The 23,675-nt window shown below is 33.9% G+C and overlaps 1 protein-coding gene across 2 annotated transcripts; it reads left to right on the top strand.

The window, feature by feature from the left end:
• Positions 1-9,495: 9,495 nt before the first annotated feature.
• LOC120335122 (uncharacterized) lies at positions 9,496-22,432 on the top strand. Of its 2 annotated transcripts, XM_078113175.1 has the most exons (16): positions 9,496-9,640; positions 10,326-10,376; positions 11,919-12,037; positions 12,654-12,779; positions 12,990-13,119; positions 13,514-13,605; positions 14,144-14,306; positions 14,754-14,932; positions 15,246-15,304; positions 17,174-17,279; positions 17,643-17,816; positions 18,311-18,429; positions 20,205-20,296; positions 20,710-20,881; positions 21,881-21,966; positions 22,323-22,432. In XM_078113175.1, the coding sequence occupies exons 1-16, from the start codon at positions 9,574-9,576 to the stop codon at positions 22,424-22,426; spliced, it is 1,839 nt and encodes a 612-aa protein (XP_077969301.1). In that variant the 5' UTR covers positions 9,496-9,573; the 3' UTR covers positions 22,427-22,432. The 2 variants fall into 2 exon arrangements, with proteins under 2 accessions (XP_077969301.1, XP_039258551.2); XM_039402617.2 differs by lacking the exon at positions 10,326-10,376.
• Positions 22,433-23,675: the final 1,243 nt, after the last annotated feature.

Genomic DNA, 23,675 nt, shown 5'->3' with positions numbered 1-23,675 from the left:
TGACGAGTAACGTGCCCATCGGTCGTATACGTCACATTTAATGTTAATATCTGAGTCGTGTATGCTTGCAACCAGTGTCCAACCACCAAAACTGAAACCTGTTACTTGATAATTTAAAAACTTCAAATTAAAATTGCAAATTAATCGGCTTCGAAATAGAAAAATTTGGTTGATACCAGGTTTGAGTTAGGCCATTATTTTATTTCGATTTTTCAGTCCCTTTACACAACTTGATGTAAAGTAGGCGAAAAAAATTAGTTACCTCCATATTAGTACACATACTTCTTGAGCGAAGAAATTTCAGCTCCTATAGGATTTGAAGCGAATTTGAAAAAAATAGTAATAGCATTTTAGATTCAAAACTGAAAACATCGGTTAATTTATCAAAGGGTTCCATGTGTACACTTCATGTAAAATTATATTTGTTTAACATACCTTGATTTCATCAAAGTTTTTCTTCGGTTTTATGAGATATACTCCTCTGGCATTTATGTTGACTTCGTGCTGTAACAAGTCATTGCAAGAACTCATCTGTGATTCAATGGGATCTGTTTTATCAGAATGCTAATACAAAACAAAGTACAATTTCATTGGAATATAATTCATGATGAGTGAATGAACACTTTTTCAGAATAAACTTTTTATCTGTATTGATTGCTAATCCAACGTATTAGTCACTATAGATTGTATATTATTAATTTGCCAACGTGGCTATAGAAAGTAGCAGGTATACACTAATTTGTAAATCTGAGTGCATTATGCATTTACTTACCTCAATTGTATTATAGAGGAGAATACCGATTGGAATCAGGTTCATCAGTAGGGAAATGACAACAACAATTAGGATGATCTTGATTTAAAGTTTCATCCCGCGATCTGTGAATTAATATAAAAGTAATTAAGTGGTTTCACTGACAAGCACAGTATGTAACTGTACCCAGTTCAAAAATGACATCATGGTCTTGTTTCGCCAGTTTCGAAATATTTTAGTTGATTGTGTGTGAAAATTAATCAATCAAATGTAAATTTTTTGCGACATGGACTTATAACTGAACGTGACTACCCGGGATAACTATGAAAATGATATCCTATTCATACTTGTCAAAATAATTTAAAATAAATAAAAGTAATGGCCGTAAAGTACAATCTTTTATCAGTGAAAATTTCAAAGCAATTGGTTCAGTAGTTATTGAGAAAAGCGTTTTTTTCGTAACGATAGGAAAAAATATTCGAACAACAAGACAAACAAGAACAACGAAATATTAACAAAACGATCCATATGTCCACTTCGTGTCTTATATACCCAAACCGACCTGTTTTTAGGCCTCCAGCCTGTGGGCATATTTCTCCGTTATGGTTATCCTTTTCATCCCCTCCATCTTAATTTGAACAAACATAAAATCAAAAATAAAAAATATTACAATTTCACTGTTTGGATAGTACAGTTACAAGTACTAGCGAAAAAGTCCAGAAAATTGTTCAGAGTAAAGGGAAGGGAAAAATTAACTTTCTGTATAGTTACGAAGTCTAGGATTACGGCAAAATTTCACATACTTCACAGACTGTATAATGCTCAAGTCTACTCATCTAATAATAGATTGAAAGGACATCTGCTATAAAACGTATTTACTCAAATACAAGTTAGTTATTTGTATGTTATTTAAGTGAGTTATTTAAATTTTTCAAATATTTCGATTACCGTAAAAAATGACCGTACAAAAACTTATATATTCTATGAAACTATCTGAAAGATAGTACAGTAACAATTGTGAATTTAAATATGTGAAACATACGTAACAGTAAAAGGGAGATTGCATTTGTAAACACTTAAACGCAATGAATTGAACTTTGAAGAGACCATTTGTCAGTTTATCAAACTATCAATATAATATGTGAATTGGGAAATTATTTTTAATCTAGTCTGTATATAGAAAATATAAACTCAAACTGACCTGCATGAGAACCTGCAACTTTCTTTGGGGCTGTTTCGCCGTGTTGTTGTTCACTTGTCCTCGCTTCGACAATTTTAACAAACATGAAATGATATAGGGAAATAAATATTGCTAATTATGTTTTTTTTATTAATGTGAAAATTCCAAAAACTTGTTTGGAGTTAATATAGTAATTTTTTATATCCCCATTAATATGAACTTTCCCATTTGATCGAAACTCTACAGTCGTATGAAGTAATTAATAAAAACCATGCGACAGGGTTTCAAACTCGGTTCCATTACATTTGAACCCACGTACATTTGAACCCATGGCAATTGCACCTGTATGCTATTGCACCTATGGAATTTTTTTTGTTTTTCGGATAGTTAAACCCATACTAACCCTAACCCATGGGTTTTAGCACCCGCATATAGATTGAACCCGTGGATATACACATGGGTTCAAATGTACGTGGGTTCAAATGTACGGTCACAGCAAACTCTATCTCGAATAATATTTATAACGTAAAATAATAATTGATACTATTTTAAATACCATGATAAGAGTGCAAAAAGCTGTAGCTGATAAAATTCAGGGTACGGCATGCAAGAATATCCTTTTTTTGAATTCATCATTATTTAATTTTTTAACTTTTGTGTAAGTGGGTGCAAATAAATTCCATTTCATTCATTACAATGTTTTATCTGTCTTGTTACGCAAGGTTTGAAACTCAATACGAAATGAATTTGAGGTATGAAAACAGCCAACCAACTTTTTTGAAAAACTTACTCTTATATTGATTCGAGTTGGAAAGCAGAAACGACGACAAATGTGTTATGTTTCCATAAGTATGTGCACCAAGATGGCGCACAACCTGAACTCTAACCCAGTACACATACTATTTTCAGATTGTGCGCCATTTTTGTGCACATACTTCTGGAGCTTCCAGTTGTCAGTTTATCAAATTATCAATATATTATGTGAATTGAGGCATTATTTTTAATCTAGTCTGTATATAGAAAATCTAAAATCAAACTGACCTGCATGAGAACCTGCAACTTTCTTTGGGGCTGTTTCGCCGTGTCGTTGTCCACTTGTCCCCGCTTCAATAATTTTAACAAACATGAAATCAAAAAATGAATATTTTTGATAATGTTTCTGGTTTTTATTAATGTGAAAATTCCAAAGACTTGTTTGAAGTAAATATGCGAATTTTTATTGTCCCACTGATATGGACTATAGCAATATTTCAATTACATTAAAATGGCAATCAGTTGAACAAATTTAATAGATAAAAATGACTATAAACTTTCCCATTTGATCGACACTCAAAAGTTGTATGAAATAAAAAAATAAAAATCATGCGACTGGGTGCCAAACTCTATCGCGAATAATATTTATAGCGTGAAATAATAATTGATACCATTTCGATTACCGTGATAAAAATGCAAAAGGCCGGTAGCTGATTAAATTCAAACGAAACCCTTGCAAGAATATCCAAGTATTTGCATTTACCATCAATTAAGTTTTTAATTTCCGTGTAGGTAGGGTGCAAAATTTTTTTATTTTATTCATTGCAATGTGATATCTCACTTGCTACCCAAGTCTCGAAACTCAAGACGAAATGATTTTTAGGTATGAAAACAGCCCAACCAACCTTCTTGAAAAACCTGACACTTAAACCTGACGACTCCGAAGAACACCAAATTTTGTTTTTCCGCTCTCGCTCATAATTGGTCATCAATTGAAGAAATAGATTGGAGTAAAATAAAACTCAAAGACTCACGCTTTTCCGTATTCGTAAACGTTAGTTCAGAATTTTCACCATCCACATCAACTAGATTCGTTATGATTTTTTGTGGCTTGAAACGAACTAGGGTCAAGAAAAAAATAAGCTAAACCATTTTTTAACTTTTTTCGTCGTTATCACAGTTTAAGCACGTATATTCGTAAAATTTCAGTAATACCAGTATCTTAATTATGCGTATTGGTATCAAAATTACATAGGGCAGTATTTAAGTTAAAAGTTTTTCCTCCGCCCGCGAATATCTTTCCGCTTCTAATTTTGAGCTCTGGTCAAACATCTTTAACCACCACTGCTTTATAATATCAGTGATATTGCTATATATGTATATTGCTCAAACATTAAACTTTAAGTATGTTGGGCGGCGGTAAAAACGTATATAGAAAAGAGAAACTCAAGTTGTTCTTCATGTAAATCTCTAACTTCCCTTGGAACAGCATTGCTGTGCAGTCCTCTTGTTAGTTTTAGCAAGCATGAAATCAAAAAGAGGGAATGGATATTGCTGGTCGTATATTTTTATTGTGAAAAGCCTAAAGTGAATATATAATTTTTGTATAGTCCCACTGATAAGGTATTTCAATTATATGTTAAAAAAGTATTATATTCGAGTAAACAAATTCAGTAACATAATAGAGAATAAAACGTGACTTTTAATAAAAATAACTGTTTTGGTTATTAACGACATTTACGCTCAAAAGAATAGGCTTCATTTTACTTTTTTTTAAAACCAGTGCGTATGGCAGAGTCAAGTACATAATATGTAAAGTCGATTATATTTGAAGTGCTGAAAAATATTGTTTGATATTTGCTGTATAATAAAATACTCTAATACGTTTGCCTAAACATTAAACTTTAAGTATGTTGAGCGACGGTAAAGACGTATTTCCAATTTTCAAAAATTGAATTTTCATTAAAAAAAGTGAGTTCTACATTCATGCCCAGACTCAGAAAACTCTATGCCAGGGGTTCTCAAACTTTTGGTGTCACGTAGCCCGTGAGAGGTTGATTATTAATAACGGAGCCCTGCAATGAATTTATAAAAATTGTAAATAAAAATCATTAACAAACACCGATTAATGTTCTGGAGTAAATTAATCAATTTAATGACTCGTATGTATTTGCTACTTGTCGAATTTTATTATTGGCGGTATTAATTATCGATCTTGATCGGTAAGTATGTCCGACTTTGCATGTGCATTTATCATATCTCGAACCAGCAGCCTATTGATTTTGAATGAATTATGTCGTATAATTAGCGAGTTATTAATTGATTAGTGATGGGACAGGCGGTGTCGCTATTGAGTCAAAGCGAATGATACACGCCGCTAGATCGATAAGTCGGCGGCCCCCGATCGCTATCTCATTGTTTCTTTAGGATGTTATGAGGATTAGCCAATTTAGTATTTAAATAAGTAAACAAATAGCGCGCGGGCCCCTAGGTTTCTATTAGGGAACCCTGGGGCTCAGCACGGAGCACTTTGAGAACCTATGCATAAAATTTGTATATGGCATATATTTATATGAGCTGGAAAGTAATTTTAATATTAAAATTATAGGTAAAGCTTACATCAAGAAGTCATCCAAGCTTGATTACTCGACCATGTTATAAATAGGTTTTCGATAAGTGAAGCCACAATAAGTAGCAAAATGTATATACGAGTAAACACTTACCACCGAATCTTTGATATCCGTCACTCGTCATTTAACAGGTATATAATGGAAAACTATTATTTATACGATTGTTCTAAACTTAAGTTCCACTGATGGATCAAATAAAGGATCAACGCTACTGAAACGTACGAAGCGTGTGCAGTAAAGAATGTCGTTATTTCTGACATAGACTCTATTCATGGCATAACAAAAACGTCTATTTGCATTGGAATGCGTTTTAGGTAATAAATTCTTCGACATTTTATAAATTCGTGAAATGGTTTAATTTAAATGAATAAAATGATTCGTAATATTGGTGCCGATATAGGTGGAATTTTGACTATAAAATCTGCTGTTGCAAATTGCGTAATTTTTTAAAAAAATGTATACACAAAACTTTTTAGTTATAAATGTAATCAATTCAGGTTTAAAATAATAGAAAAAAGACTATTGCGTTCTAATATTGTTAAAACCATGATACACAAAGATGAATCAGGGGACGACTTGAAAGCTAATGGGGAGATTTATTCTATTTAATTCATTAACTTCCTTCATTACAGCAATTTCTCGTTGTTCAGATGAAATCGAACACTACAGAAGGAATTAAAACGGAATATAGGAAATCGAGTGTGACTGTTGTACTCGACAACCAGGATTGAATCAATTTTAATACTGTTAATATATCATATTATTTTATCGTACCATCACCACGTATGTCGTTTTGGTCGCAAATGGTATTTATGTTCTATCAAAGTAGGAATTTCAAATTAAGAAATTGCGTTTCAGGCTTCTACAAATCAGATTGTATCTTCAAATTGTACCCAAAACTTTCTTAATCCTTGCCGTGCAATTTTTTTGTAAATTACAAGCGGTGTTTGCAGGTCAAGAAATCTTTGCTTTAACGCGGTTGTTTTTTTACATCTGACATGAATCTGATCCGACGACTTAACGTCGCCCACTAAGGGATCATAAATCACATTTTTATCAACATTCAATTGAATCTACTCATTTTTCAACTCATTACTCAAATACCTAAGAAGTATAGACAACTAGGAAAATTATGTTATATAAAGCTAAAACAAAATTTTCAGGGTTCTTGATATTCAAAATTTTGAACCTAATAATGAACAGGCATCTGATCCACGCAAGATGAAAATACTCTTTGTGACAGTGTCACCCTTAAATTCCCTGAATATCAACCTCTGGGCAGCTGCAAAGTAAGCCTCCTTACAAATTTCCGTCTAAATAATTTTAAGGTTGAAGTAGGCTGTAATGACTAAACACTTCCCTTGCACCGTTTTATAGTATGTTAATTTTTTTAAACATTACTGATAGTTATCGGATCAATCTGTAGAATATACTAAACACCGCTAAAGCATGTGTTGTCGTAAGTTCAATGTTGTGGTACAATCACAAGATTATCTTGTTCAGAAACTTTTCCGGGGTCTAAGTTGCTGATGTTTCAAACACAAAGTAAATAAAATTCGTTTTTTGATATTTCAACTTATAATACCTACCGACCTTTTCTTTTTCAACTTTTCCATGATTACTTTCACTGATTAAAAAAAAATTACTCGAATTGTAATTAGTGATGAGATTTGTAGTCATCAACCCTGCTATATGAAAGATATCTTCCTAAATAATACACATGAGCCTGCATAATTTATTCGTAACAAATACAATCACAAACACACAATATATTATGCAATACTATATTTTTCAATATATTTATTACTAGTATTCATGGTCATAAAACGGGGATCGTTATGGGAGTAGAAGCCTATGGTTGCATGCAAACTTTTTTTGTTGATGTAATTTTAGTTAAACAAATCTATTCGATTTTTGTAAAAATCTATCAAATGTGTGAGTTAGAAAAATCAAAAGACATAAAACTATACGAAATGGCATTCCCGGTCAACCTGGCATTAATCCTAAAAAAGTGAATACCATCAGACCTATATGAAAGATCTCATTCTTTTATTATAAATAGGTTACGGTATATGGCAAAATGTCAGTATATTCATTAAACTAGATCAAGCACACGGAAAAGTATAAATTGATTAGGATATTAGATTGTCAATTAATTATCGATTAACACAACAAAACCGCTTCAATGTGCAGTTTTCCAAGAAAATCTACATTTGAAAATGTAAAAGTTACATGCAATAAATCGTTACTTCAAGATTCATAGGCTAGCTAGCATCTTAGAGTAAGACATACCAGTAGAAATACTCACAATACACGAAAAGTTCGACAAAATGCTGGAATCGATAAAACGCCAACGATGATACAAACATTTTTAAGTTTATTTATTTTTATTTTTCATCTGAGAGTGGGACAAATAATCATCAATCAGATTAATTACTAAACCATACTATAAGCAGCCTAGTGCAAATTGAATTAGGTCGACCACCTTAACCAGGAAGGGGCATTTGTAGATATGGATGGGCGCCTAGTCGACATGGAATTTGGAGTCGCATGCAGAGTAGGGGATACAATTTGCAACAATGCAGTGGATTCAGCATGCTTAATTACCCGATAAGGGTTCTATATTCCCAAGTCTACGTCGAAAACTCCAACTAAAACTAAAAAGCGAATACAAACGCCAAACTGTTCAAAGCTAAATCTTTTTAATCCACGACTTGGGATATGGAATGCTCAAAAGTAAATATCTGAAAACATAATTAACTTTTTATCACATGCTCCTGTTTGTTTGCCGAGGTTCATACGAGAAGATGTGCAAATCAATTACGTCACTACGTTGGATTAGGGTTTCGTCTACGAGTAGTGCAAATATGACACCTGGTACCTGTTTTGTCGACCAAATTGTAGTTAATATTAACGCAAGCATCTTAGCAAGATGCCCATACAGGCGATAGTGATGGTAGAAATATTTATGCGCTTTTGTATGGTTTCTATAGTAAATGTGCGATTGCAATGTTTGATGAAAATTTTAATTTCTGCGCCAATAATCTGGCAACTCTCAGACGGATTAGTTCAAAATATGGAGTTGAGAAATGTATAGATGCAAAAAAGTCTGTTTACTGTAATGATTTTATTAAATATTCATTTCGCATTGTAAATCCACAGTACATTGAACCAGTTCGCTTTATTAGTGTCAGAAGGTGTGTTGTACTGGGTTTTGAAAAATATTTCTCGTGGGCTTTTCGACGTTCAAGTTTAATGAGATTCTTTTGTTTGGACAATATAAAACCGAGAGATAAGTTTTTGGGTCGGGTTCAATCAGGCTTAATGTTATGCACGAAGCAAACAACAATTTAATGTTTCATCAAAGTTCTCACTCAAATGAAAAGAAATTTAGGACAAATTCGTTTAGTGAACTTCACTTACGTACATTTCTGTTCACATTGTACGATAGCTCTTTTCCAGATTGTGTCGACATTAATTGCTTCAATCAGTATTATTTACAATTTACTCAAATACGAGGTTGTGTGTGGCCTTGGCCATGCTGTGCTAAATTCTTTATGCAAAATGGAAGTACCACAATAATTAGATAGATGTTTTAAAATCAATTATGGACCTGACTTCCCTTCAGCTATTGGCTTTTTTAAAAAACCTTTACCTCGGGTTGAACAAAATTTGACACTTTCACTCGGGACTCCAGTCATGTAGGCCATTCGCTGAGTGGCAAACTTCTTGATAATAAAAAGCTTTTTTCACAAATCCCACTCCGGACAAGGCATTGAAAAGCACCCTCCAATATCTACCTATATGTAGGAAGCTACTGTTACTTGAAAGGACCGGAAACTTTTCTATTTAGCATCGCCTGCTCAATTTATTAACCCCTGGGCGAAGTAGAAGATTGGCATTGAAAGGTGTATATTCTGCGATGCGACAGTCAATTTTAACGCTTTAATCGCCAGGCCATCGCGTCGGACTGAATATATATATAGTCAAGATTTATCCACTTATACACTCCACTTAATATCCACTCAATATCTATTTCAATGAGATTTCTAGATATCAGTCAGTATTCGTTTTTTGGTATTTCTTCATCTGTTTTAAACAAGTAACACCCGGTTGAATGCCCAATTTTTGTTGTTATTCTTCTCAAGATAGTTTTATACAAAATATTAGTTTCATTTTAATAATATTTTTTTTTTGCAATTATTTTCGTGGTTCTAGGTTGCTAGAATTCAGTCAAAGTTTCACCACATCCATGTAATATGACGGATGAAGGAAGTAATAATTTAATTGCAAACCTTTTTAATAGAATACCGGCTGCGAATATGGGTTAGTGGTAAACTTTATCTATTTCTCCAATTTTTGCTATGAATGATATGAATTTAGTCAATTACTGATCATTAGCACTGATTTTGCATTCCTATATAGTGGCTATTATTATTATTCTACATACCTTGATTGCTTTTTCAAGATAACAATGTTTGACAGTACGCAAACTGTTTCAATCGTTTCTAAAACTTGTTTGTTTAATTTTATTCAAGCCTCTATTCGCAGCATTGTTTGTCTGCAACGCTTTAATTCGACTTTCATATTTTTGTTCCATTTGCAAGAATCTCGGTCTCGATTTATCATATACAGGCAATTTCATACTTTTTGTCCGATAAAGGCTGGTGTCATTGGACGACAAAACATAGACCCCAGACTCGTGCCATTGTTGCCAATAACAACGTAGTTATGATTAGATCTATGGGTGATCTATTTCCATGCTTAAAACTACATTTTCGATGCATTGTTTTTCTACAACCTGACTGCAACGCTGAAGTTTTTATACAATTTTTAACTTAAAATTGGCATTACAGATTCCAACACATGCATAAAGTCATGATAATAACGTAAATTTGTAATCATTAATGACACTTTAGTTTCTATCAGACTGTTTGTATTAGTATAAATTGGCTACCGTATCCGAATAGCCCAAAAATTTATTAAAATGTTATCTGATTATCTCTTGCAGAACACCAACCACGCGGAACTGGCGGAAATGAGCCACTAATCGATTATTCAGGCAAGTGAACAACTACTAAACGTTACCAGTACAAATTGTCTATAAATACCTTCACGAGCGTAGCCTGGATGATTAGAAGTGATGATCGAGGGGGCATGTCCACGTCTCCTCCCCAAATTTTAAATTTTTTTTTTTTAGAAGCGATTTTGCGGCATTTTGAGGGAGGTCAAATTTTTACATATTTTTTATCACTAATTTGCGTTATCAGTGACTGATTCACTGATACCCCGACGTTTTTGGATTTACTATCAACCTTTTCTTATAAACCAGCCGAAATAGATGAAAGTGAGCGCTTGCCTATAATATAACTTGGACGATGAAGAGGGTCTTGGCAGAATTTTTCAAAATGTCGTTAGATATTGGCCTTGTTCTTAGCAAAAGGCGCGAGTAAGCGTTTTATTACAAATTGGGCCTGCTATGCTCTTGAATAATCCTTACTCAATCTGTCTAATGTATAACTCGAATTTGTTTTATTGAAAATTAAATTTTTTGAATTAACAAGATGATAGAACTGATACAATCAAACTTACATTTTATAATCCAGGCTTGTGCGTGTATGGTAAATGATAAAAATATCGTCAATATATATTCGACATGTTCACCAAGAAACTGATTTACACTTATAAATATTGCTGTCTAGCCTAGTAACCTGGGAACATTTTGTATGGTTTCTTTCGCATTTTTAATTATCGACAACCATTATGCCCTAGAACGGCACCTGTGGCTTTTATGGGTGTATGCTAGTGTTCATTCACAGAAGTTTGCGCGAAAGGTCGTGTGCATAATATTATTTTACATATGCGACCTTATGACCAAAAATTGGCGCTCCAGTAGTATGTGTATCAAGATGGCGGACACCTGAGCGTAGTATGTGTAACACGTTAGGGTCAGGCCAGAATTTTATTCCAACTTTCCTTATTTTAGTTCTATCACGAGTTTGTCGACTAGCCAAATGACTCCCGTAGTATTTGTACTTGAAATTATGGCCTAACCCTAACCTGGTACACATTCTGAGTTCCGGTGTCCGCCATCTTGGTTCACATACGACGGGAGTACCCAAAAATTTGTAGGAAACAACTTTTAACTTGAATGTTATTGCGTCTGATAGAGGGTTAAGCACTGATCAATTTGAATTTGATCGTTTTCTTGTGTTATTTTCCAACAAAACAATAACACAACCATTGTCATATCATTCAAATCCATGCTATTCATACTTCGGACAGTTTCTGACGACGTAAAAGCGTTTTATTGATTGTGTTTATTAATACGACGTTCACGATAACGCGTATACGTATAATATATTGACTCATATTAATCATTCAAATTAGAATCATATATGATTACCCAAATAAGTAGCATCGCGCAAAGAACAGGATAATTAATTTTTCCAGAAGTGAAGTTTGCCAGAACCTATTGTGCGTAGGTGTGAAACATTTCATAATAGTAGAAGTAGCAGCGCCATGTAAACAAATATTTAATGTATACAACGAAAGACTAACCAGCGTTTGAAAAATTAATTTTACTTTTATATTCAACAAACAGATGCTAGAGAGAAACATTCAAAATATTGCAAACTTTTCGGTGGAATCTACTTCCTGCTTACTGTCGGTTTCCTATCTATTGGAGTAGTTTTGGTCTTTTACCTTCCCAAAATAAATAAGGTAATTGCATAATAGGTTAAAAGCTTCTTAACAAATAAATTTTTAGCTATTTCTCTTAACACTGTGACTCGACGATCAAATTCGTATTTTTAAATCTGTCTTTACTTAAGACTTAAGTTTAGAAATTCTCAGAGAAGGCAATCAATATTTAAGACTTCCAACAACGCCACGAGGAGTTTTTCAGTGAAAAGGGGTTTTATAGTTAGTAATATCTGCAGTATATTTATAAATATATTTGCACTTGGGGGTAATGTTCCTTTTTAGATCGAATTCGCAGTCGCGGTTTCGATTTAGTATGCTGTGGAAAAATGTTTTTCTGTCAATCTTATTAATGATCAATCGTATTTGTTGCTTCACCTTATGAGAATCTTGAATAATATAAGTTGAAATACTTGAAAATATGTTAGGTTTGAAATTAGCATATGCTGTTATGTTATTATAAAACATTCAGATGCAACATGCTGGCACAATAATTTATCAAGCATAGAGCTTGTTAGTTGCTGGTTTGGTTAAAAAAAAAGTACTTCAACTTTCTTTCGAAACTATAACAGTATGGGATTTGGCTGACTTCGCCATTACTTATATTCTAATGCTAATGTACATTACTTTTTTTGAGAATGTGGAAACAAGTCAAACAGGACCCCAGATGAGTTCTTGCTTTGACCTGTTACAGCAAAAAGTCAACATAAACGCCAGTGGAATATATCTCATTAGACCGAAGGAAAACTTTGATGAATTTAGGGTGAATTTGACTAATGGTGATTAATAAAATTCTATAATACATTATTCTTGTTTGTTCAACAACAACATGAAATGAATTGAATCTCTGCAAAGTTCCATTATGATTTTGAGCTTCCACTTCAATTGTTTTAACAGCGAGTTCGTGGATAATTGAATGTCTTATCTGTAAGCATATATTTTAAAAGTGTATATTTATTTTATTCTCACTCAGACATACTGCGATATGGAAACAGATGGAGGTGGTTGGACACTCGTTGCAAGCATACACGAGTCAGATATTAACAAGAAATGTGATGTATATGACCGATGGGCCCATTACGCATCATTTGATGTAGCTAAAGGTCAAGACATTAATATTTTTCAATACAAATTAATAACAACACTTAGGGGGTGCATCGTAAAACATCTGGTTTTTAATTATGAATATCATTTTCAGTTCTTCGAAAGATCCAAAACATTAAAAACTTCCCAGACGATCAGCTAGTACTCTAATTCTTAAAACTGGCACTGAAATTAATGAAAACTACTGAATTTTACACGTATTCAATATTTTATGCGAACCAATCGATTCATATTGTGTATAGAACTTATAAAGGGTATGAAATTATAATATCATGTTATCAATATGTTATTTTTATTTTTATGCCGACAAAATTCGTCGCGCAAATAAAGTTTAGTTCCTATTATATCAATCCTATTTATTTAATCCTATTATTTTATATATATTGTTTGCAGGTAAAACTAACTGGGAAAACGAAAGAATTTTTGATGAAGTTCAAACATGTACAGAAGATGATTACAAGAATATGGGATACTTTGCTTTAAATGTAAATTCAGTATACTGCATTCAATTCAATTTTTCAATAATAAAAGATTAATCAAAAAAATATGTGAACTCTGAACTATTTCTAATGTATTGCAAGAACGTGACTCTTTACTTAAAAAATCTGGTTTTAAAAAGTTATTTGGCACATTCACTTCGATCACGGGCTTTAAAAATAAAAGTTACTGTTTATCGGCGAAGTACGAAATCATCTTATGTTCATTGAGATTATTGTATGTTTTTCCAGCAAAGAAATATCTTTCAATATCTTATAATTTTTCTCAGAGTCGTGAAATATTGAAGAAACCAATATTTAGTGTCTTTATGTATCTGACGTGCACTTATAGTGTTACTTTTGATCAAACAAAAAAGAAAGGACACTCATAAGGGGAACTTTGATAATTCATTAGAACAATGTTGATCATATAAAATAAAAAAATTGAAGACTTCCATTATATAAGTTATGCCTAAACTGCATGAAATGTTCCCGGAAAACAATAAATCAGTTCATAATTAACTCTAAATATATTCTAATTTTTCAGGCAAATGATGTCATGATTTGGCACGTTCCAGTCGAAACACCATTGACTGAGATGAAAGTACGGGCAAAACTTCGCTACCGGACAACAAACCATTTTCTTCAGAAAAGTGGAGGAAATTTGAAGACTTTGTTTGACGAAAGTTATCCATTGATATTAGACAAAGGTAATGATGGAGATTATTCAAGTTAAGTCAGCGATGATTATTCAAATACATCAAAGGCGTAGCCCAGCCAAAAATTTCTGGACCCATTTTTTTTTGAAAATAATATTTTGGATTATTCTATTGAATTTTATGCAACAGCTCAGCTTGCCAGGTACTTGTTCATCTTGGATTCCTGGTGAGACGAATGAGTGTTGTATGAATTAAACAAACTTCGCTAATATAAACAAAATACTGAAGGTCTACATCTACACTCTAAATGTTATATATAAGGAAAGGATACGAAGAACCAACCCATCGTACTCATGAGTGAAGTCGCTAGCAAAAACTAATGCAAAATTTGTTAGACCAGACGTCCTCATAAGTTTATCAATTTTTTTTTTGTGAAACAACTTATACAAACTATCAGAACAAAACAGGAATTAGTTAACCCCATTTTTTTCTTTTTAGAATATCAGGAGGCGGACAAGGCTCTTCCAGATCAGAGGACTAACGATGTGATGAAAACCCTAATCAGTCATTCTGCTGAAATCATAGCAAGCATACCAAACTGGTACACTTACCAGTATCCCATTGGAGACACGGGTTCAATAAATGACACCAAACTATACTATTCACAAGGCAATCAGGTATTGGTGTTATATTCTGAATAATGTTGGTACCATATTTTAGAGAGATCATAACTTTTGTGCAAAGCGTGCTGAATTTCTAGAAGATTGGGGTGCAATCCTATAAAAAAATAAAGTTCAAATTTATCCATTTTGTTAAATAAATTTGGAAATTTATAGATCCTAAATTTTCTGTGTCATCCTGCACGTGTACCGAAAGTGAACATATCAACATTCAAAATAACAATAAATATAACGCTTGAAGAATAGTTCGTGAAACTACTAATACAAGTTTATTATTAATTTTCAACATCAACCTACTGTCTATTTATAGGTGAAGTTCAGCAGCGACACGGAGAGTACACCATACATGACGTATGGCCAAAAATACAGGTATGTATCATAAGCGATAATAATTAGCAGTATTGGGCGGAAGTCTCTAAACCCCGAGTCGGGAGGTCAGCTCAGTCACGTGTCATCCGAGCTTTGAGCAGATTCCGAGCTCCGAATTCAATCATTAAGTCTCACTGGCGGTTGTTTGGTGACGAGGTCAAGTCATTCCATACAGATGACTCGTGTTGCTTTGAGTCATCAATAAATGCAAACTCAGTAGTGGACAATTCCCTTTTTTTATTTTTATTTTATTTTTATTTATTTTTTGGAGGGGGGGTTGTTGTTACGTAACAATAATCTTTCGATGCCATTCTCTTTAAGTATTAGCATGTCATCTTACTACTCATATATCCAGTACCTAGGCCGCTTTGCTTGTAACAGAACTCGCGCGTCACACAACTGAACCCCTGAATCCCGCGAGAATTAGCCCAAGGCTCTTGCTCACTAACAGAAACAACAAATTTACGGAGTCGTACTTGGGTATTGTTTCAATTCCCGGTTTTGCATAAAGAGTACCATCACCGTTGCGTAAAATTAAAAATGTCAAACAAGATTACAAGTTATTGTACAAAATTTTACCAAGAAAGTTATATTTGACCAGTAGAATTCCAGTATTTCCGCGATTTATTAATTCATCATTTAAACTCTAAATATTCAGGATTTACGCAATGACAACTTTACAGGGTTTTTATTACTTATTGATTTTAATCGGTAAGTATGTTGGTAGGTATTTATTTGTCTGTTTGTCTGTCTGTTTGTCTGTTAGATGCATGCGATATCTCACGAAAGCGAGATTGAATCTGCTCCAGATGTTGCATGTGCATTCATCATATGTGGGACCAGGAACTTATTAATTTTGGATGAATTATGTCGTATAATTAGCAAGTTATTAATTAATTAGTGATGGGGCACAAAATGTCACTATGGAGTAAGAACGCTGTTTTGGGGGATCCCCTAACTTTCGATCGATAAGTCTTCGGTCTCTGACCGATATTCTCGTTTATTATTTGACACGAAAATAAAACAGACTAATAAGAAAAAGAAAATAAACGAAAAGATCAACTATCGTCTTCATAAATATACGCATTCCTATGTCAGAAATGATCCAGGAATATAAAACCAAACTGTGACGTTCGCCGTTGCGTAAGAATTGGTCCATGTGAAAAAAATGAAGACCGGCTTAAATGTCACATACCAACATTAGACTGTCTAGCGTTCTGGATGCCTGTTCTATATATATATATTAAAAAGCAGTTATTCGACAATTCGTTTAAAATATTTAAATTATTCGTTCCGATAGAAACATTCTATGTTGCCCACTCTTGCGACCTGAAATCACGCCAGTAATCGTTCAAAACGCGTGGTAGTCTAAACACTTCTGCAATGAAATTTAATAAAACCTTCATCAAATTTATCAAATTGCACTTCTTCGCCAAAGAGTGGTGGAATCCACGATTATTTCATATCTCAAAACACGAAAATGGTTATCCTTTGCGGGTCGTTTCTGCGGTCTGAAACGTCGGATGAGCGTTTTGACATAGTATATGCTATGGTATATGAATATGCTATGAAGACCAATGTGGCCGCGCATATTTACAAAGTAGTTTGGTGCTCTGATAGCGCTCTCGTGTGTATGTTTGTAAGAAAACAAATATCATATATTGAGATATTATGATATATTGAGGGGCGTCCGCCTCTGTGCAAACTCTAGTCCAACTGAAGCCGGGTAAATTATTCCTAAGCCTTCTCAACACCCATTATTAGAAAAATTTTGAAAAATACATAAACCACATTTGGACACCCAGAAGCCGAACAAGAAACATTTATTATTATTTTGCGGAACTACTTTTTTTTTGTTTCCTATTTCAGTTTGTCTGGAGAAGAAATTATTGTTAACTCAGAAAAATCTCAACCTTTCATTATGGCAACTGCAATTTATAATCACAAGAATCATAGCAGCTACTTCGAAACAACTGTAAGTGCGATCAATTTAAACAAAGTGTGCAATGGCAAATTCTTTGTTTTGTTGCTTTTGTTAGTGCTATGGCTGGGTATACCGATTCATTCGCGACTAATAGATCAATCAATTCCAAGTTTTTAATACTTCGGGGTAGTTGAAATCCACAAGAACGCTATTATTTGTTTTTGAATTGAACCCGAAATTTGTTACAACTTTACTTCATATGGTCATTTTTTTATGAAATATGAATAAACTTTATTTGTTACGTTTATCTAAATTCAACATTTTGCTGATTTATTTCATTAAATCACTTTTATCCACCCCTCTTCGTTTTTCAATTATTTTAAACATGATAGATACTTATTTTATTTGGTAAAGATTTATTCAAGCCCTGGTGCTGGAAGCACAGACGGATACCGCATCAAAGAAGGAGAACCTTTCGAAAGTCAAGTATCTGCAGATGATTTTCAGTTGGAGTACAGAGCAATTCAACGTTCAAGTGACACTTCTCCCACAATCTATGAATTCCATTTTGTTGCTCACAGTCAAAAGGTATGCACATATTCAATTTTAATTGATATGTTTTAAGCACAATAAAAGAAGAGACGATGTTACATAGCTTTAGTAGAAGTTTAGCTGAGAGTTTATAACTGCAAGTTCTTCGTGGGTTTCTGTAATGAGGGAACCTGTTGTTAGTAATTTTACATCCCATCCAATCCCATCACAATGCATACAATCTGCAACGTTATGTAATGATTAAGACCGACCATTTCGATTTAAATAGTAAATTATTAGAATCGCCGGCCATCCCGTTGTTTTGCCTCCGGAGGTCGATGCGAATCCCTCAATTCCTTTTAATAAAGCCATAATTTAACTTGCAGTTCTGCCATAATTTCGTAATAGTGAGTTATTAATGAAACATGTTTTTTTTTATTGTGCGTGACAACTCAGCGAACTCAGTGTGTGATTAGTTTGCCATAATCAAATGTAAATATTTATATATACTTATGTTAACTATTGCAATGCAGTATGCTGTTACTTTGCAGATTTGGAAATCTGTTCCACCGAAGACTTTCAAGTTAGAATCTCAAGACTCTAAGGGTTCAACATATCGCGTTACAGGAAGCCCAACAAACATAGTAATGGGATATATGCTTCTCACGAGGTGATTCTAGAAATTATGTAAGCTCGTATGCAGTGGCGTAGCAAGACTCCCCCCACGCAAAAAAATCCCCCCCCCCCCCCCCCCCCGCAAAAATATTTCGTGGAAATGACCCTAAAAACTCTCGGACATAAGCTAAAACAACGTTTTTTATTTCGTAACATGTTGCTATATAAAGGCTATGATAACCTAAATTTTGCGCTTTCGCGTTAGCAAACTCATTCAACATCTTTGTCATATTAATTTTTTCAATTTACTTACCTGTTATAATTGTCGTGTAAGTTTTGGAAGAAAATTCATTCGCGCCGCCGCCATCACTTTTGGAGATTGAACACGTATCTGGTTTTCTACCGATACTACCGGTGCTAGGCCTAATTCCTCCTCAGTTACGTTCGGTATTCCCAAGTCTTCTTTCAATTTTGGTTTAAATATTTCGTTTATCTTGGTTACTTTGATTTTTTTCATACGTTCTTCCTCTTCTGCCCTTTTTCTTCGTTTCTGTGCGCCACTGAGAGGTTTTGCTTTCGACATCATTCTGACAGCTTTCGTAATTGTGCCGGTACGATCAGACTAGAGATGTAACGATACCACTTTTGTCGTCGATACCGATACCGATCCGATACTACCTAAAAACTCCGATACCGATACGCCGATACTACAATAAGGCCGATATTACCAATATTTCGATACCGATACTATGTAATTATTACTTAATTAGTTGTGCTGTGTAAGGCAGGCGGGTTAAAACAATGGTTTTTGAGCCTTGTTCATAGTACACGTTATTTCAGATCGAAAAAAGATATATCACATAATAGGAAATGAATGTTTGGTATACATATGCTTTAACTGATTAGGATACATTGTACAGTAACGCTAGTAATCTCGGTGTTCAATTAGAAAACTCATGAGCCGGGATGTCCAATTTGAATTTAATGTTAATATCGCGACCTTCGAATATCGTTATTCGTGTTTAAAAGAATATCGAATATCACCCACACATCCTAGCGTCGCCGTCCTACGTTCAAATTAAAAGCATTTTACAAATATTTTATTCCGTGGCTAATCGAAATCGTCGACGCGATAAGTCGAAGGCAACATGAAAGAATATCAATCAGCACCGACCAAAAGAAGGCCTACCTATAACCGTCGAGGATGTTTTTTTATTTTACTATTTTATATTAATATACAATTGCCATCATATATTTTTAGACAGTCTAGGGCTAAGCGGTCATGACACGTGCATCCTATTCTCTCGCAGGGGTGGGGACATGTATGGCTCATAGCTCACGATCTCTCCAGACAAAAAATGAATTCAAAAGTAGTATTCCAACTTATCTTTTAAAACATTCTGGATCATATCAAAAAGATAAATATATCGGAAACATCGGCCTTAATCTAACCGATACCGATACTTGGCCGATACCGAAAAAATGGCCGATATTGCCGATACCCGATACCGATACATCGGTACATCTCTAGATCAAACCACATGACGCCGAAAATCGACTCCACTATTATTACGTAACAATACGATTTGAGCAGAACTAAAATCAACATTATAATTAGATGTGCATTACTGGGTTTGCAATGCAGCTTTTGGTTTTTTGGCTTAAATTTCTAAATTCTAACCGCTTGGGGCCCCTTTGCGCCGCGACCGCGGGGGTTGCGGGGGTGGATGCTACGCCACTGCTCGTATGAATAAAGTAGAGCCTGACTCAAAAAAATCTGTGTCAGCGATTAAATCAGGCATTGTCGTTTACACTGTATAAACTTTACAGGTTACCTAACTGGACGTTTGACAAGAGCGAAGCAGACATCGTCGCAAACATTGTACTGGGAAGTTTATCTAAGATGCCTGATTTTTTTATAGGTACAATAATTTTCAATTCAATTCTTGAAACAAAAATGGCATTGGAGGAAATACCTGCTCAACTACTTGAGCATTGTATTGCGTATGCATGTGATCCTGAGTTAATATTTTAGTGTGATGAACTAGTATGATGAACTAAACTTCTAACATTCTATCTTGAAATTGACCATTGGATATATTTGAAAGTTATTTAATATCTTTCAATCTATCTTGTCTTGTTCCATTCTGTTACTTTTTATAGATTGCCACATTTTAATTATTCATTCGGAATGCATCCACGTCTTTGTAACAGTATCTGCATTCCGCATTAATGTGATCCACATATGATAATATGACCTATGATCCACATTATTTAAGTTTGAAATGAAGACGTAAATCTTTCACTAATTGACTAAACATTCAATACTTTATAGAAAATACCAGTGAACAAGGATTTGTGACGCCGGTCACGTTCGACAAAGGAAACGCAGAAACAATATTGCAAATGGTTCCACCAAAATTTCAGTCATCAGTAGAACCGGGATTTCTTCAGTTCCGTGCTTACAATCTGACAGGATTTCCCAATGCACTATGCCCTGGACTAAGGTAATAAAATATAACAAGAGAGTAGTGCTTAAACATGTGAGCATCAAAGTTGAATGACTAGCTTATGCGACTTACATGCCGGTTTGTCTAAAGCAGAAGTTCCCAAAACGCGGCCCGCGGGCCAAATCCGGCCCGCATAACAATTTTAAATGGCCCGTCGAGCTTAAGTGAAATAGTGTTCAACAGACTTTGTTTTTACTTTTTGTGATCTGTAGACACTGCCAATTGTTATGTCATTATTACAGTTTAAGCACACCCGGCTCTCGATCATACGTATTAGGTATTAGGATAACATAGGGCAGTAATTCAGATAATAACCATATAAGAAAGCTTGAGATGTCAAATAGCGAACATAAACTAAACTCTGGAAACGGATTTTATTTAAATCTTAAATAAAGAAATGGCAGCGTTCGTATTTCTGTATTGGCAAAAATCAAACTTTAGCGATTTGTCTTCTTTGTCAGCAAACCATCCCAATTCTGAAGGAATACATTATAAAGCACCATTATAAGTTAACAAACATGTTTTAAAAAAAAGTCATGACTAAATCATCGCGCACTGCGCCCTTCCGGCCCGCGAACAACCTTCCGATTCTAATTTTGGCCCGCGGCCAATAAAGTTTGGGAACCCCTGGTCTAAAGGGTGGCGGGCAGGTCTCATGTATTGTCACGTGGAGGAGCAATAATCCCGAAAATACCAAAATCTTATCAAAATATAAATAAAAGGCTTCGCCTCATATTGACATCCTTAATCTCTAGATCTGCAAATTTCAAATTGATTGTACAAATATTTGCAGAGAATTGCGATTTTTCAAACCACCCCAAATAACAACAGTAGCAATAACAACAATTTACCAAAGCGATTAATATGTACACTCTGTGTCCAATAATGACAAACACACAAGTGTTTGAAGGTTTAGATAACATTTCGTACATATTACCAATTAATATTCTTCAATTTATCACACTTAGAAATACGCAATTTAAATATATATTTCAGAATGAGATCGTTTGAACCAGAATACTTCTGTGTTGGAGGATTGTCGGAAAATATGGGACAATATGGAACTTGTGGGGACTTTGCTGGTGAGTTATATCTATCAGTTATATCTGATAAGCCTGAATATGATTCTTATCACAAATCTTCATTTTAGAGATATTGAAATAATAAAAGGGGAAAAAACATGACTTTTAAACTTATGTTATCTATGAAGCGTTCCATGAAATGATTTCATTTGAGTTATCATAACAAAAAGGTGCAATCTACATAAGGTTGTAAAAAACTTTTGATATGTAATATCTGAAATGTTTCGAGGATTTTTTTATTCTAAATCGGCTTAGTGGGTTCTTGTATGTAGTTTTTTTCCTAACCAATGGTGAATTGAATTTAGCTCTTATAATATACGGAGCTTATACGATGATATCTTTTTCTTTTGTTTCAGGTTGGGCAGGAAATCAAGGCGACACCATACAGCCAAGCAGCCCCAGTGGCAATGCTCACTCGATGAGTGATATATCTTCTGTTATTCTTATATTTTATCGATAAGGAAGAAATTCAGGTTTCAGATATAATATTTTAATTTACCGCCTAATATTATGAAATTTGTGATTAATATCTAAGTGTTAATGATTTGTACCTGACGTTTGATTGTTTATTAATGTGAAATGATTTGATATTTATGGTAATACTTTGCCATCTTCATGGCAGAGTTACAGTTTAAATATATTTTGTGAAACAAAAAATCGTATGAATAGAACTAATGACGTGCTGTGCTACTTTTGAGTGTAGCATATAGCGATCATGAGTATTAAGTCACTGTAAAGTCATATATTTTTGCTACTTCAAAAAAATTCAGCAACAACCGGCTCCAGATTGATCAAAACTCGACTCAAGACTTTTAATCTCTGTTAAAAACTCCGAATCCTTGTTCTTCTCCCGAGTCGTGTTTTAAAAAGATTCAATTTTGAACAATTTGGCGTTTGTATTCCATTCCTAGTTTTAGTTGAAGTTTTCGACGCCGACTTGGGGATATAGGACCATTAGCGGGTAATTAAACATGTGGAATTTAAAATTGCATCCCCAACTCTGTATGCGACAACACATAACATGTCGACTATAGGCACGAATGCATATCTACAAATGCCATTTCCTGCTTTAGGTGGTCAGGCAAATTCAATTTGAACTCGACTTTTTATAGCGTTTAGTGATTGATTTGATTGATGAATATCTGTCTCTCAAAAGAAAAACTAGAATAAAACTCTTGTTGTTTGTATCATCGTTGCTATTTAATAGATTCCAGCATTTTTCGAACTTTTCGTGTAATGCGAATATTTCTACTAATATGTTCTCCTCTAGGATGCTAACTAGCCTATGATTCCTGAAGGAAAAATGTATTGCATGTAAATTTTACCTTCTCAATTGTAGATTTTTTTTCTCAAGTTAAAATTGACTACAAATTGTAGCGGTTTTGTTGTGCTCCTGGCTTAGTTTTTTCTTTTTTCGTTTTAATCAATAACCTATCTCATTTCCAAATCACTTCTTATTTTGATTTAGTTTAATAAATATATAGAATTTTGCAATATAACCTGTTTAAAATAGAAGATTGGGATCTATCGTGTAGCCTATGCCTGATGATATTTTTTTTTAATTTAAGACCAATGTCAGGTTTACCGTAAATGACATTTCCTGAGTTTTATGTCTTTTAATTTTCCTAATTCAGCACATTTGAAAGATTTTTACAAAAATCGAAATTATTTGTTTAAAAAAAATTATATCAAGAAATGTTTCCAAACAT

This window comes from Styela clava, chromosome 1, assembly GCF_964204865.1.
Source record: "Styela clava chromosome 1, kaStyClav1.hap1.2, whole genome shotgun sequence".
Classification (NCBI taxonomy): Eukaryota; Metazoa; Chordata; class Ascidiacea; order Stolidobranchia; family Styelidae; genus Styela; species Styela clava.
This window is presented reverse-complemented; position numbering and strand designations above follow the sequence as displayed.